Raw genomic sequence first — 16,836 nt, forward strand, 5'->3', positions numbered from 1 at the left:
TGGATAGCCTTGATATATTTATTTATGTATGTGTACGGCAATACCGCTGGAAGCAAAAACGTAAAGTACAGTTTAATTACCATGAATGATGGCAATCCGATCGGAGCACTTTTTAGATTGCCCCTGTCTGAATTGATTGGATCCGGGGCTCGTGGGAGCCAAGGATGTGCGGTCAATCACTTTTGTGCGATCCGGGAAGAAGATCGCTCGCTTCCTCGTTCGGGTCGCATCGTTGGAAATAAACGGCACGCGGCTTTGGGACCGAACAAGGCGCTAATTATGAAGATTAGGATCGCAGTAGAGCCGCCGCTGCTGATGATCGAATAGGTGGGTAATTAATTTCACATCTCGTGAACAGATCATCAGCGGATGAGAGAAGCAATTATCGAATCCAAATGAAATGAGTATCGACAGGCGGCTGTACAGGAGGTTCCCGTTACTTCACGAGATGAGTCAACTAGGGCCGTTGCGAATAGGTCACGATCTTCCATGCTTCGCGTCTCCAATACACGCTCTACTTTTGCATGATCTGCGTGCTTCTATAATATTCGTAGCTATTTCAGTCATTGACCCGACAGGAGCCTGCTCGTCCAACGATTAACTTTTCCGGGTAACAACCGGTCGAAGGTAGCGAAGGCAATTTTTCAAGTTCTCTGTCAAACTACTTTCAAATATGGTCACAACCGTACCGGTTGGTAACGCAGGCTTCGCCTAATCTGCAGCCTTCCCCCGCCCTGCGCTGCTACGCATTGCAGTCACGCGCTTCGCTGACTGACCACAGAGATCGTTGATCGCGGAGTCGCGAGAAGTGAGCGAAATATGCACTTTAAATTCATCTCGTGCCTTCGTTTTTTTTTTGCTCGGAACCTACTGTAAACGCAACTCTTTACCGTCAGATAGATAGTTGTATCAACAGCACCGGCTATGGAAAAAAACTATACATAACAGCCGCCGGCTGCAGCTCCGAGCGCCGGTCATAACTCGGAAGCATCGCTGAAAAACTCGTTTCCGAACGCATTCAACGCGTCGCGTTTTTGACCTCTGCTGCGGGGGCTTTGCGCAAGCTACCGTAACAGCTCCGGTGACTAGCTGTTTACGCCCCTCTGAGGAGCGCGTGCTCAGTCAACGTGAAATCACTAATTAAGCGTGCTTTATTGGTTTTGATTGTTATGGGTAGATCACACGCGTGCCATCTTTTGTGTAGCGTTTAGTCGTACGACGAGATTGACCCTGGCGAAAATGGACCACCACATCGTCATCCAACCGTTACCAAGTTCGAGGCTGTTAATCAGCAATCACCGAAAACTGCTTGGCCTTCTGCGATGGAAAATTAATCTGCCATGTTGACATTGACATTGACTGTCAACTTGAAGTAATGCAGTGTCCGCTAGTTTCTCAAGAGTGCAGTAGTGACTTGCAATTTTAACCTTTATTTACACACACACACACACACACACACATATACCCTAGCGGGTGTCAATTGACCAATTAAATTCCTCCGTGGTAGTTGGTGTTGATGATGACTGGTATCAACTTATGATGCAGCTATCCTAATTGGAGTACAACTGACGCGAGATTTGAGCGCACCCGTCATGCTCATGAAAATTCATCAGGTGGCTTGATTAGGTTTCCTGATACTGATGTGAACAGATTGGATTGAAATAGTTATTGCGATCATGATCAATTAATCGCAACCGGTTGAGAGAGGGTAACGGGACTTGCTTCAAAAAGAATCGTCAATTGTCATGTCGTATGTTTTTTTCCTAAACTGGAATGCAGTGAAGGGTATTGCACAACCTAAATTACACTTTGAGACTAAAGTTTGTTGCTTTTAATCTAACGGAGCAACGTGTAAACCGGATTATAACTTTAATCATACCATTTATCCCATAGAAAACGAGATTCCGAGATAGTGAAGAAGCAACCCGATTGACGTTGCATCGCGGAACGGGACTTCCTGATTGGTAGGGTACCTCTAGTGGCATAGTCTGTCGCAACGAACGGGACGAAAGCAAAATATATATACGAAAAAAAAAACTAACAGAGAAGAAGAGTGAAAATGGCGCATAACGACCGGCTAATTGGGTGTGTTGTGGTTCAGTGGTACTGTGGAGTATAAGGCAGAAGAGAATACCGAAAACTGCTCCGATGATAATGTGTTGATCGTGCTGTGCGAAGATTGTTGATCCCAATCGAGGCGTTAAACAACATCGGAAGCCGGTACTATTTTGTGGATACGTTTTATACCGGACTTTGGCTGTTAGCTTCCTTGTGAATTGAAACCCTTAATGTCTGTCAATTTTCTCATAACTATTATTCGGGTATTTTTTGTTTGTTTCTATCAACGGTTCAACGGAGTCGTTAAACAGTATGATACAATCCTATTTATAGTCAATGGCAAGGGTTGTAAAAAAAATTGTCGAAAGAGCTTTCAACGGATAATGGGTGATATACGGATTTTGCTATTTCATTAAGATGAATTCATTGAAAACAAATTCACTGTTTTTGTATTTTCGGTTTGTTCAGCAGATGATAATACTTTGAACTTAATTTTTACATTCTATTTACGTTCAACTGAACTTGTGTCGGTTCCTAGTGCAGTTTCCACGGCCTTATAAAGGGTTAAGAGCCACTTCACGTTGACTTTGCTTCGCTGAAAAAAAATGCAGCGCTAGGGAAAAACATAGGTACATTGTGGAAAATTATATCGACAATAAACTACTACTAGAATAATTATAAAAACTCAATGTCTCAAAAAGTGCATCTTTTAATTTCGTTTCATGGCCAATCTGACAAATTTTTGATTTCAATTCACAAAAACTAGTGACGGTTGAATGGCAAACAGTGAAGCTATGAGCAATTGTTACAATTTTGACATTTTTTAAACAAGAACTACAAACAAAATTTTTATAGTATATTTTTATATTCTTAGATGGGCAAAGCTCGAGTCATTCAATATCTTATTTTACTGCATGATTCTATTGGTCGGATCTGGATTATTTTGGCAGCAGATTTTTTTGAACTGTTACCTCTTTTAGTTCTGAAACGAATCGAGAATTGGATACCCATTTAATAAAGCGGCGTGGACAGGTTTGAAATCGTGGAGTCATTGAAATCAGCAGAATTCATCAAGTGGAGCGTTTTTAAACATTTATATCATACTATCTAACATACTATCGATCGATAGGATAGAAGTTATACAATAAACATGGACTAACGACAGCTTTCTGGCAAAAATTCTATAAAATCACAGTTTAAGGTCATGTCCCTAGCAAAGCTTATGATCTGACAATATATTTGCAACTGCGGGTAAAAATCCAGGTTTTCGTGAGAAACGAGAGTGCAGATCAGAGCCTGACAAAGTCGTTTACAATTGACAATTATCTGCTAATAAAGCTATGTCGATTTGGAATCCGGAAAAATAAAATCATCTGTATTTCGGTAACGGATTGATGTACAAATAAGAGCCGTTCTCCACTTTTCTTATACTTCCGCTTCATTATTGCCCAAAATCTCTCGATGGGCTGGAACTGCGGGTGGATTTATGTTTTTATCAATGAAATCTACGTAAATATCGTGGTACCACTGGATAACTTGCTGTAGTGGTAACTCGCTAAATCTGGCTGAATCTTCACGGAATCTTCATGGGCTTCAATGAAAAGTAGTACGCGATTTTCGAGATATTCTTCCTTGTACAACTTCGTCACGAACACTTTTGTCTTTGCTCTGCAGCTGCATATCCTTTGCTAAATCATCAGTTTTTTTTGGCAAATTTGTTCATAAAAGCACACTTAAACTTCGTGAGAACCTCTCCTCATGCTGTCGTCATGTAGATTTTTTTTTTGCCAGGAAGCTGTCCGAAATCCACATTGACGTGGGTTTCATCGTTGATGAGCAGGCATTCTTGGTATTTCGTCAAAACCTGCTGGTACAATTTCCGAGCTCGAGTTTGGTGGCGAAACTTTGCTTCAACGTTCTGTTTGGTTGCTTGCTGGCTCGTTTTTTTGTAAGATTGGGACCACTGCGATCATTGTTTTGATCTTTTTTGGCATGCCTCTTCCTTAGTCTAGGTACTCGTGGCAGACATATCACTTTTTATCCAGCTTCCCACGAGCTGTAATGGCGGACAGTGCTCGCAGCCCATTTTGACGTTTTCTGTAGGTCGGGTAATTTTCAATCGCAGTAACTGAATGAAAAACATGAAAATTTTGTAACGTAGTATAGCACTTTCAATAAATAGTTTTGTTTATTTTGATCCACGCATGCCCACGACGAAATTTAAATAACAAAACGCCCATTGTTTGTGGAAGTTGCTACGCTACGTTACGATGTTTTTATATTTTCTACTCCGTTACTGCGATTGAAAATTTGTTCCGTGTGGAATAAACGATGGAAAATCGTACGTGGGCCAAACGAAACGCATACTGGAGGGGAGGATAACGGAACATAAAAACGATTGCAGGAATACAAACCCGAGATCAGGACTAGCTGTACACGCAATGGAAGAGGGACATGTCTTTAATTTTGAAAATACCGCAATACTTGAAAGTATAGAAAACCTAGCGACCAGGATGATAGCGGAGGTATTCCATATCAAAATGCAAGGGGAAAGCCGAACGGTGAACCTGCAGCGTGAGTGTGGAAATGTTAACACCACTTACAACGGACTATTGGCTCGGCTCTGCAGAAAGTTGAAACCCCGAATGCGGATGAACATTACCGATGACGGAGTAGGCGATGTAGGGTGTTAGGTAGAGTTAGGTTTGTTAGTGTAGTTATTTAGACTTGACTGACAGGTTGCACACAGCAATTAGTAAGTGTGGAACGTTTAAATATAGAACTGTAATTTAATTAGACAATAAATGTTTTAGGCGTCTGATGATGGTTGAAGCAAAGTAGACCAAAACGGGTTACGCAAATGATAGCTGTTTTTCGAGAAAAGCCAATAAAAAAGGAAAAGTATATACTCACGGTGATCAACCCAACCAATATTGTCATATCTCACTCTTTGATAAGAACGATATCCTGCTCGCAAACGAATTCTTCGAACGGTACTGCGAACTCCGGCGTATTTTTGTGCGATTTTATTATATCATAAGCAAGGGTTTGATCTGACGGTTCACAACACTACGACGCGTACCTTGAGGCACTCGATCCACGCTCTTTTGCTCCCTGAAACGTTTGAGCACATCGTACACGGTTGATTTGGCGATTTTCAACGTTTTTGCCATTTTTATTTCGGACCACGTCGCATTATGACCGTAGGTGTGCAGATTTTTTTCCCTCCTCTCGCACGAAACACCATGAAATTTATACCACAGAAAGTGGGCTCCTAGGTTGACAAACCGCTGTAAAAAATTCTAGCAGCGGTCACTTTTCGTGCCGCTATAACACAATAAGTAAGTCTGGATTCTAACTGGATATAACTTTAATGAAGCTGTGACCCGTCGCTTTCAATTAAATAATATTTGTTTAATTTCCGAGCACTTTGTAAGTCATATGAAAACTATTCAATGATGTTGCTTTGATTGTGACAGCTGAAGGGCTTGGAAAGAAAAAAAAAAAGATTTACAATTGGAAGCGGAGAATAACAGCGTTACTATCACCTGACGTATGTCAATTGAAAATGGCATTAAGCGCTGACGGAGACAGGGGGCTTCCATGTACTTCATGCATGTAGAGGGAAGAGGGAGTTGTGAAAATCATGACGATACGAAACGGAGGACGTCAATACCAGGTTCACAACTCGAAGTGGATATGAGGCGCCAGTGATCAATCATAAAAATGTCTCCGAAATATTGATCGGAACATGCGTGACCATTTTATTGGATGCCCTTGCCGTTCCAAGTGCGTCTTGCGATATAAATGACGTGTAATTCAAATGACATACTGAAGAAAAGGAAAGTGTCATAATATGCGTCAGTGTCTCTGTCAACTAAGACAGTCATCAGTTTTAGTAAAAAATACATGATGAACATCAGACGGGAAAGAAATCCGTCATCAAATCTGTTTGACAGCGAAAATGTGCATTGTGATTCGATGACAGTAGCCAAAAGGAATCAAATAAAAATGAAACCGTTCGAATCGAAATAGTCATTTCAAAATATTCAGTTTCATTGTCAGGTTTTAAAAATGTAGAGCCCTGCTGCAAACTCCAGCAGAAGGGTCTGAAAAAGCGTATTCTTCTGTACATTGAAGCTCACAATGACCCAGTGAAGTTTTGGCCTGAATTGGCAAGCTTTCACTTCCACGGAGAAGTACTACTAACAGTGGTAACGAAATAACAACTATCCCCTACTCTGACCAAATGAGAAATATTGCGCAATTGTTAAAAAGAAGTTGAAGAAGAGTAAAGAGGTGACATGGGATGCGATAGAGATGAAGAAATGGCGAAACAAAATGGTTGCTCAGGTTAGCTAACACCCTGCAAAATATGATGAGTTGTATTTGAAAATAACTTCGAGTTATCGTCAAATTCAAATCAGAATGATTTTTTACAATTTTTCTTTTAAAGTGCGTCAAATGATCTTTAGTTCAAGTACCTACTCAACATTTTTAACAAGGTCCCAAGATAGATTTGTTTTTTGACGTTCAGGTATTAAATGTCTCGAGTTTTATTGTAAATTGTAATTTGCTGAATGTACTATATCTAACATACTTTCATTGAAATGTGGGTGAGCTTGGCCAGGTGTGATTTGAACTGTCGGAATGACAGTACGAAATGGAGCCTCCTATGGAAAACCGAAAATCAAGAAAAGCAGAGTCACGAAAGGTAGAATATTTGGTATGACAAAATCAAAAACAAAAGACTGAATCCAAAACACTCGAATTAATGAAGGTACTAAAAGCAGATCAGATCAGATAATAAGGTTTTTCACATTTCCCAGAGTTCTGCTAGGAGGATTTTTTCTCTGTGTGGACTCAGCACTTCGACCAGAGACATTTGATCTATTTCCCAGGTGTTTTCTGTACTATTAAAATAAGTGACACGTTTATCATTTATATCCGTGCTTGTGTGGGAAGTTTCATCCTTCTGTTTGAAGCTTGCTGCTCTACTATAAAGAGCTTCTTTCCATCCCATTGGCGTAACATCATTAAGATATAGCCTGATAAACAACATTCCTCCAATTGAATCGATTCCTGGCCGCGTTTCACCAATCCCGTGGGCATCTAATGCTTACCAGGTCTTGCTCTAGTTAGTCCTTACTCGCTGTGTTACTTGTTTTGTAGAGTAATTGTCCGGCATTCGTGCAACAAGTCCTGCCCGGCGTATCTGTCTGGCTTTGATCACTTTTGAGATACTGGGTTCGTCAGCGAGTTGCTCAAGCTCGTGATTTATCCTTCGCCGCCATATACCGTCCTCCTGCACATAGCCGTAGATAGCACCTGTCGTTCGAAAACCCAAAGTGCTCGCAAGTCCTCCTCGAGCATTGTTCATGCCTTGTGCCTGTAGAGAACAATCGGTCTTATGTGCGATTAGATAAGACACCTCCGGATCTCACGGCTGGTATCGTTGTTTGAGGTATTCGTCGGCTACCTCAAGGTCATCGCCGTTGATCGTCATATTGTCGTCTTAGCAGACCCTGTAGTGCTCGGTTCCAGTCAGCATGTACTTCGTTTTGGACCTATTAATCTTCAAACCCTTCAAGTCTGATGTACTGCTCTGCCATCGCTTCTAATGTCTACGACATCGGCAAAGCACAATATTGAACAGCGAACAAGAGAGACCATCACCTTGCCGAAGTCCATTGCGGGTTTCGAATGATCCGGATAAGCCTGGAATTCTCACATAGTACTAGTTCCATATGTTTTGCGACCACCCTATCCAAATCACAGTACAATTGAAGTCAAACATAAATAACATAAATTTCATCCACCGTAGCCTCGATCAGTCAGATCAGCTTCCCGGGAAACCGTTCCCGTCCATTAGCTTCCATTGCTCGTATCGCTCAATTGTATCATATGTAGCATTCAAATCGATGAATAGATGGTACATAGGGACTGTGTACTCACCGCTCTTCTGAGGATCTTCCGCAAAGCGAAGATTTGGTCTGTTGTTGATTGGCCTTTTACCAAGCCAGCTTAATAACTTCCCCAGATTCTATTTACTTTTGGCGATCGCACGATAGTTCTAACAGTCCAGTTTATCGCTTTTTTGTAGGTACGGTAGATAACCTCATCCTTCCATTTCACCGCCAGCTGTTCGGTATCCCAAATCTTGATGCAGGCACTCGACCAATTTATTCGAACCCATCTTGATAAGCTTTGCTTCGAAACCATCTTTGCCGACGAGTGGCACATCCATGTCCTGTACTGCATCGACGATATCTTCTCCATCGTCGCCTTGATCCTCTTGCTTTACTCCATTCAAGTGTTCATCGAAGTGGTGTCTTCATCTTTCGCTCACATCATGATCGGCCATTATAATACTCATCAGAATGTGAGAAGAAACCTATCCTCAAAATTGTATGGAAAAAAGCCACCGTCCAGTTTCACATTGAGTGAGAGACGGTTTTCTTCGACAGGTTTTAGGCAGCAATCTCATTCAGAAAACCACTGCCGAAGCCATTCTCTACCCTAGAAATGTTATCCTAGTGGTTAAAAGTAAATGACTAGTTTCCATAAAAAAAATAAAAAAGAAACTATAATTTTTGTTACCACAAGCATTTTTGTTTTCTGTTTTGTACAATATTCAAACTGCTGCAGTATAATAATTTATATCAGGGACACGAGTAAGATATTGCTATATTTTCGCCGTTGTTTCCTGACCTATTGTTGCACTCAATATCAGCAAAATATGCAGATATGTATCGCTGTTTCCAAACCGATCAATCGAAGCTCGGCTCAGCGAACTTTTCCTTTCTCCCGTGTCGAAGCTTCTTCAGCCGATGATATTATGCAATTAAGTGCCACTTTTCGCGCTCAGCTGTCAGGTGTGAAGATATCTTTAATGTTACCTGCATTTACCATTCACACTGCGGTTAGGTTTGTGTGTGTTTTTTAAGCGGGTTCATAATGTCAGCTATTGTTGATCCTCTTTCTTTATCTGCGTCTACTAATAGGGGCTCGGATGTGAAGCAATTTTTTAGATAAAACACCGAACCGGATCGCGTGTCGCGAACAATAGAAGACCCACTCCAAATTACGCCACCTCGTTTGTTACAAGCAGACAATACCAGAACTAGTTTAATTGACAACCTCCACTGACGGCATCCTTGGGTGGCGCAATTTACGACCGATCATCGAACATTTCTGCAGTCATGCACAGCCGAAGTCGTGAAAATGCTTCCCCATATATCATGAATATGCGATGAGATAATCCGAACGCCGGGGCCACCTGAAGAGGCTGGAAGCCGGTGAGAAAGTTACTGCTACCGTCAATAGGGTCGAGAGAAGAAAAAAATCCCAATCGAATCACCAAATGATCGCCTCAAACGGGGGGCGGCAGACAGCTGCGCGCAAACGCCGCCGTCGTGTGTGCATTGTGGAATGTGTATAGAAATCATCTAGTTATTTAAAATTACCTATATTTTTCTTCGAGCGTAATCGGTTTTCCACCGTAGCCGTACTATGTGTTTACCCCTATGTAAATGTAAATTTCACACCAAGCCAAGCTGGGAAAGACTTTGATCAACGCGAATAATGGGTTGCAAGATTAATCGTGATATTATTTCAATGATTTTCAGGGGTTTTTAAAAACATTGTTTTTTGGTTTTGGAACTTACAAGAAAAGTACATTTATTAAATCTGACAGGTCAGAAGACCTTTCGCGCAGTTGAAATATTTCCGAAATGTTTCATTAACTTTCTTTACTGTCTGTAATTAAAATAAAATGAATGGTGATAAATTTACAGAAAAATAAAACGGACATGGGTATCACTACTAATGCAACTTAAGTAGGGCATTTCGTGAAACAAAAAAAAAACACTAAGAATTCAAGCAAGTTTTCTCCTGGCAAAGCCAGTTGCATTAAAAACCTATTAAAATGTAATGTACTGTAACGAATGTTGTGGGGAACCTGCTGACCGGGCGAGGCTGTGCAGTTCACAAAACCGAATTAGTACATCACACACGCTTTGAACACACACATACAGATATAGCAAAACCAATGCCGAAGGTTCTGCGCACGATGGATTAATGAATGGCTCTTTCATAGCCAACAACCTACCTACTTGTGTGGCGGCGATAGAAAACAGTTATGGAGCCACCAGTTATGCAATACACTGCTGGAGCGGCCAGGGCCGGGGATTCTATTAGCCCGCGACGAATGTCACCGCCCAGCGTCGTACGGCACCGTGCCTAAAACAGTAACCGTAAATTTGCAAATCTGAGCGACAAACAAAAGCTCATTGTAACTCACGCTTAGTTAGCGACAGTTTTTAACAATTTTCCGCCAATTTTTCCGCTGCATTCCGTCGGCTGTTAACGGTGGCAGGCGCGCAAATTGATTTGATAGTTGCTAAATCGCATAATTGGTCGCAAAAAAGCGTCCCTTTATAACGAGGCACTTAATTTGACATGGTATGTCACTATTCACGATGAAAAGCATCTGTAACGATACCGGAATTCCGTCTCCGACGAAAATTCTTCAATGACCCTAATTCATCTATTCGTGCGAGTGGAAAATGTTGTTCTATTGTTTTCGCCTGCATCACTGCGATTGTGGCCCTCAACCGCATCGGTGTCCCTCGGATGGCAGACTTTAGCGACCGAGGGGGTCACTTTCGTGTTTAGCGCTAGCTATGAAAACAGAACGCATCTCGGTTCGCTTTCAGTGCCAATATGTGTGAAGCATAACATGAATCGTTGCAGGTACTTCCATGCGGCCGGCTCTGCATGAATAACCCGCGGTCGAAGTTGGCGACGACCGACTTGACAACGCTTGACGCAACGTAGACCCCCGGTGGGGATTTTATGATCGATTTTCATAATAACTTTGCTTGCGTTCGTTAGCAGTGCGCTGCGGGGTTTAGGCAAAAAAAAAATACTTCATCTTTTAGTTCCAATTACAAGAAATCAATTACATCGCTTCAGGTGCTTCAGAATAAACAAATAAATTCTTGTTTTCAGTGGTATTGTACCACCACCGTTCGAGACGGGGTTTCGCTTTGTGGATTTCGAGAAGATGTTTTGATGGTTTTTCATTGGCATTGGTATTGAAAATAACAAAGGCCGCAGTGTTGCCGGAGGGATTCCGAAGGACTTGCTGTTGTAGTACTTATCTCACAATGAGAGTATCTTCACTTGATCTGCAATTGTTGAAAGTTACATTTAGCGATGATTTTGGTTTAAAAATTACGCAAAAAATTCTTTCGACGAAATCGTGCACATGATTCTTGAAGTTGCCGTTGATTATAAACACGGACATAAAGATAGTCAATAGCTGATTTGAAAGCACCAAATTAAAGAGTTTTCGAATGTTTATTGAAGTTGTAATATAGCTTTCCAGAGGAAAGGCCCAGTTACACACACGGCGTAATGACGCCTTCTCTATACAAAATAGAAGGCGTAATGGCGATCATCATCTCGGATTTAGAAATGGCGTCGAACAAAAAAAATTTTAATTGTCTTATCATCTGATAGCCCTTTCCCTTTCGTTGTCACACACTTTTTCCCTTTTGTTGTCACTGTCTCCTTCTAATACTTCTATTACTACCTTTTTTTAATGAAGAACACGCAAGCTAAGTGAAAATGGAAAATGGTTCAGGCATTCAGGATTACGTTGGAACAAACATACAGAAATTGAATAAGTTTCAAATAAATACAGTTAAGTAAGAAATGGCTATGTAGTAGACAACGAACCGTCATTGGATTTAGTTGCATCGGACAAGCAGTGCATAAAATTTATACTAAAGAATTCATTGATGTATGCGATTGATAATAGAAATTCTCTACGTGTAGGTGTCAAGGTAGATTTTCAGATGGTGAATTCCACGCAGTAATATATAACTCTTTTTGTCTGATGCCAACTTTTGTAATTTAATTAGATACAAAAACTCACGTGATTTTTGTAACTAACTTGTTTCATTATAGTTCAAATGTAGATAACCAAGTAAATGTAGGAATATTCTTTTCTAAGCAGAAGACAGTGAATGTTACCTGTTGTAAACGTCAGTTTTAAATTGGGTAGTTGCGGTGAAAGTTACATATCACAGGTTTATTTGACTATAAACAGAAAATTCATGGGAATGGTTGAATAGCTGTAATCTTTTATTTTTCCCGGTTTGAGCTTTTTTTCATTTTGCCGCCCAGTGTAATTCATTCCAATCATGACGGTTTCTGGTGCGACAGCAAAGCAACTTGACAATGCGGCCTCGGCATCGCAGCAGGTATCGGAACTTCCCGTAACCTTGATCGTGATTTTCGGTGGCGTTTTCTTTACTTTTTCATACACGCGGCTGCACCACGCTGTCATAAAGCTTAATTGTTTTGATCTCTTTATTTTCGCGTCGCGCGATCATGGCCGTCTGCGTTGGCGGCGATTTTAATTTTTATTTCGACGCCACTTCTTCGCTTGTCCCCTATTTTTCACCTAGTTTGTACGGTGCGGTGGTGGCCAACGAATAGCGACCGTGGTCGTTCAGCTAATCACTTTCGATTCATTACTGATTGTTTTGTTATGCGTTTGTGTTTTCTCCCACAGTTTGCCATTTGCTTTTCTCTCCTGCTGTCCCTGGCAGTAGCAACAGCACAACGCTTCGGAAGTCCGCTGTCATCGTTCGACCTGAGCTCGCTGACCGGTGACTTTGGTGGACCGACAGCCTTCGCCGGGCAGGACTTCAGTTCCAATCAGCTAACGGCCACCAGCGGGCGCGATCCCCGACAAAACCGAGGTGAGTTTGGTTTCTCTGTTAAAATAATTAAAAGCAGAAAAAACTCCTCCAATAAGTACATAAAACAGTTAGTTTACATCGTTTACATACTGAAACAAAACCGGTGATCTTCGGCTCTGCCTGAGCAGAGCAAACAATGTTCGGGGCAGAATGTTTTTGCTGCATTTTTTTCCACGCTCGAATTTAAATAATTCATGAACCGCAACGGAACGTGCGGCTCTCTGACGGTGGCAGCCCAGATTCGGAAGCAGCGAACCGCGATTTGATGAAGCGGCGGCGGCGCCGATGGTGCGCTAGGGAAATGAGCGTGAGATTAGACTTGCGGGTTGTTTCCTCTAATGGGCGCAAATTAATGAAGCATTATTGGAGCCACGGCATACAACACACGCCCGCTGCCAAATTAGCCCATCTGATGCCGGGGTTTGGAGTCTGGCCGAATCAATTCAACATGAATAATGCCGAAATAACGCCACTAAGCTACTAAAAGTCATGTGTGTGATGCGCTATGCGTGTTTTATGTTAAGCGGTTTGATCGGACTACGACTCGCTGAGGGTTATCAATATTAGGGCAAGACAGCATTTCACATATGCACTGAGAAAGATTATAAGCAGTGATTGAAATACGTATCTGCGACGAGTAAATTTATCATGTACTTTTAAAGTTGATAGTAGAATTGATAGAATCCTTCCTGTTTTTGTTTTATATTTATGATATTGGTTGATGTTTTTTCACTAATTTAAAATCTAGATGAGTTACAATTCTTTTACTTAGTATAGACTGTTCCGAAAATTATAAATACATCTTCTTTCTTGAATAAAACAAAAAATACAGAAATTTTCGGGTCATTTTATTCTGAAATATAGATAATATGTGTTTTCTTTCCAGTTTCAATTCGAGTTGGGATTATTTTTCGTAGGATACGCGAGTTCTCTAACTTTTCTCTTAACACTACTCATTAGCTTTTACACAGTGTGTTCTCCGACCATTTTTACCACTTTAAGCCAATCTTTTTTAAATTTTTCAACATTGTCCGCTGGTTTGACATATTTCCTCAGCTTTGCCTTGGTCAAAGCCCAAAAAGTTTCAATAGGGCGAATTTCAGGGCAGTTTGGAGGATTCATCTCCTTTGGGACACATGTGGAATTATTTGTTTAATACCACCCTAGTGCATCCTTAGAGTAATGGCAGAAAGCAAGATCGGGCCAAAAGATTGGAGGATTGTTATGCTGCTTAACCATGGGTAACAACCTTTTCTGCAAACACTCTTTCACGTAAATTTTACCATTCATTGTGTCATTCGTAATGAATGGACGAGATGTTTTCCCACATTCACAAATGGCCTGCCAAACCATTATCTTCTTGCCGAATTTTTCGGTGTAAATGGCTTTCACTGGTCCAGGGACATCCTTTCCCTTCGGTGATGTATAAAATTGCAGTCCTGGCAGAGTCTTATAGTCCAGTTTTACGTAGGTTTCGTCATCCATGATAACACACTCCATTTTTTTTGGTCAGAAGTTTGTCATAAAGCTTCCGAGCTCTCGGTTTCACAGATTCAGCTTGTTTTGGATTTCGTTTTGGCTGCTTCTGCTTTCGACGGGTCTGCAGACCCATTCTTCCCTTGGCACGCATAACGTTACTCGCCGAGGTTCCAAGCTTTCTCGCCACATCTCGTACTGATACTGAAGGATGCCGCTTGTAGTATTCCCTAACCTTTTTGTCCATCATGGGATCAACAGGCCCGGGTTTTCTACCACGTCTTGGGGCATCAGTAAATGTACACTCTTCACAATACTTCCGCAATGCGGTTTGAACTGCTCCGACACTTATACCACAGACTAACAGACGTAACACTGGAACCTAGCTCCATTGCCACAAAAAACGTTCATTTCAAATTTTCAATTGAATAACAGTCGTCGCGCGAAAACGTCGTCTGGGGCGCTGTCATGCAATCTCATACATATTTTGTAGTTCCCCATTTGATACATGCATTAACGCTGGCGCTGATGTCGAAATACATGACGCAGCGCGAACGCGACAGCAGATGGTGCTAGTGTTACTAACGTAAAGTACTGGAATCGTCCGAACGATGATTTTATTGAAAATTTATTCGACGTGTTATGTCTGTTAGTCTGTGCTTATACCTTCTTCTCTGGCTAATTTTCTTATAGAAAGACCACTCAAGGTGCCCCATTTGTGCACAATTCGCTTTATTTGCTCGGGAGAAAGGCCACGCATTTTCAAAATTTCGCACTAAATGTTAGAAAAAATGACAGCATCTGTTTCTTTTGGATGTAAACAACAGAACGCAGCCAACGTTTGGTTGAATACTGCACGTTATTTGAAATGACGGTTGATCGTAAGTGTATTTATAATTATCGGAACGGTCTATATTGCGTGTTAGTCCCAAAATACTGTTTTTTCAGTATCCAAAATAGTATCTCTAGCAAAAAAAAAACATTGCCACGCTCTTTGGGAATTTTGGCTGCATCGCTTTTTTCAATCACGAATAATTTTCTTTTCACAATAATTTTGAGTCTACACACAAAGACTTAATATCCAGCGCAAAGGTTGTATACGAAGTACAGTTTATGTGTTGAGCTTGAGCTTGAACGACCGCACATTTGGTAGTTGCTCCTCCATGAACGATCTGAGCTAGTGAAGTTGCACAAGGAACCACGTATATTGCAACTTGGGATTAGTTTGCCATCTTCAGTGTACAATAATTCAGTAGCTACCGCTTTGTATGGATCGATAACGGCGCCGGCCACGTCCTTACGATCTTTAGGGTAAGGAAGGATGTTGTGAGGAAGGAAGTGTACCAGCCGTTGTTGTCGGTGACCGAGTTTACTTCTGCATCTCCACGACTGTGACGGAAAGAAAGAGTTGTGTTACCGTGGTAAGTGACAGATTCAAACAATGTCACGCGCGAAGTTAACTCATTACGGGTTATTAAACGGTATCCATTGCTTCAATTTGCAACGCGCAAGCAATCTACGGCTAAAAGACTAGACCGAGCTCGAGTTTATCGCTGCATTTTCACGACTGCGGCGGAAAGGAAGTATTGTGTTAATATTTCTTCGTGCTAAATGATGGAATCGAACGATGCTGCGCGCGAAGCTACCCATTACGAAGACGAATATTGAGTACTTTTCATATCAAACACCGCGATCCTATGCGAGTGACGCGGGTGGAAATCATCCACCAATCGAAGCATCTAAGTACATTCAAATAAGTATCTATTACCAATCTTGAATACTTTTGAGAAAGCAAACGCAGACGCGATTATTTGAAGGGTTTACATCGCGTAATTATAAGGCCAATCGCGATATTAACCGGACGAAACCTATTCCTATATGCGACATGCCAGGGGAGAAGATGAGTAGAAGGAGGTCGAAGATGTAATGATAGCAGCGACAAGTCTGTCAGAAGTTAAGCTAATGATGAATGCATCCAAAATCAGAAGCGAAAAACGATTACACCAAATTGATAGGCGATACGTATGGAATTTTTGAGAATGAAGTCCTTCCTCTTTATTGGAAGACGCAAGAGAGGTCATCAAACGAAAACCAAGCATGACAAGTGAAATCTCAAATGAGCAGAACGACACGACTGAGTCTGCGAGATTACGGCAGATCAGTTGACGAGAAGCTCACACGGCACTTAGATTTACGTACAGGAAAAATGCATGAATTCATATAGAAAGTTATACATGTAAAATTTCTCCTCACAAATCAAATCATATTGAAGTGGGGGCGGATGTAACGTCACTCATCGCTCCTCTCACATCATCCTACAGGATTCCATCACTTGTTTGACATATTCAGAATCCGAAAAAAACACCGGTTTTCTACCGGGAGAAGAAATTGCAAACGATACTGTTAAATCCAGTACACGACCTTCTGTTTTGTATAACCTTGGAAAGATAGTCTGCGTCAATTTGACTCCTCGCTTGCAGCAATATTGCTCATTTTCTTCTAACAACTCGTCGGTTTTTTCTCGGTC

At 41.4% G+C, this 16,836-nt stretch overlaps 1 protein-coding gene across 3 annotated transcripts in view; it reads left to right on the forward strand.

The window, feature by feature from the left end:
• Window positions 1-16,836, forward strand: part of LOC129717879 (uncharacterized) — a 56,820-nt gene that overhangs the window by 14,453 nt on the left and 25,531 nt on the right. For all 3 annotated transcript variants that reach the window (XM_055668145.1, XM_055668151.1, XM_055668159.1), the window contains exon 2: window positions 12,644-12,833. In XM_055668145.1, the coding sequence (XP_055524120.1) occupies window positions 12,644-12,833 (190 nt within the window). The remainder of the gene's footprint in view (window positions 1-12,643; window positions 12,834-16,836) is intronic.

This window comes from Wyeomyia smithii, chromosome 1, assembly GCF_029784165.1.
Source record: "Wyeomyia smithii strain HCP4-BCI-WySm-NY-G18 chromosome 1, ASM2978416v1, whole genome shotgun sequence".
Lineage (NCBI taxonomy): Eukaryota > Metazoa > Arthropoda > Insecta > Diptera > Culicidae > Wyeomyia > Wyeomyia smithii.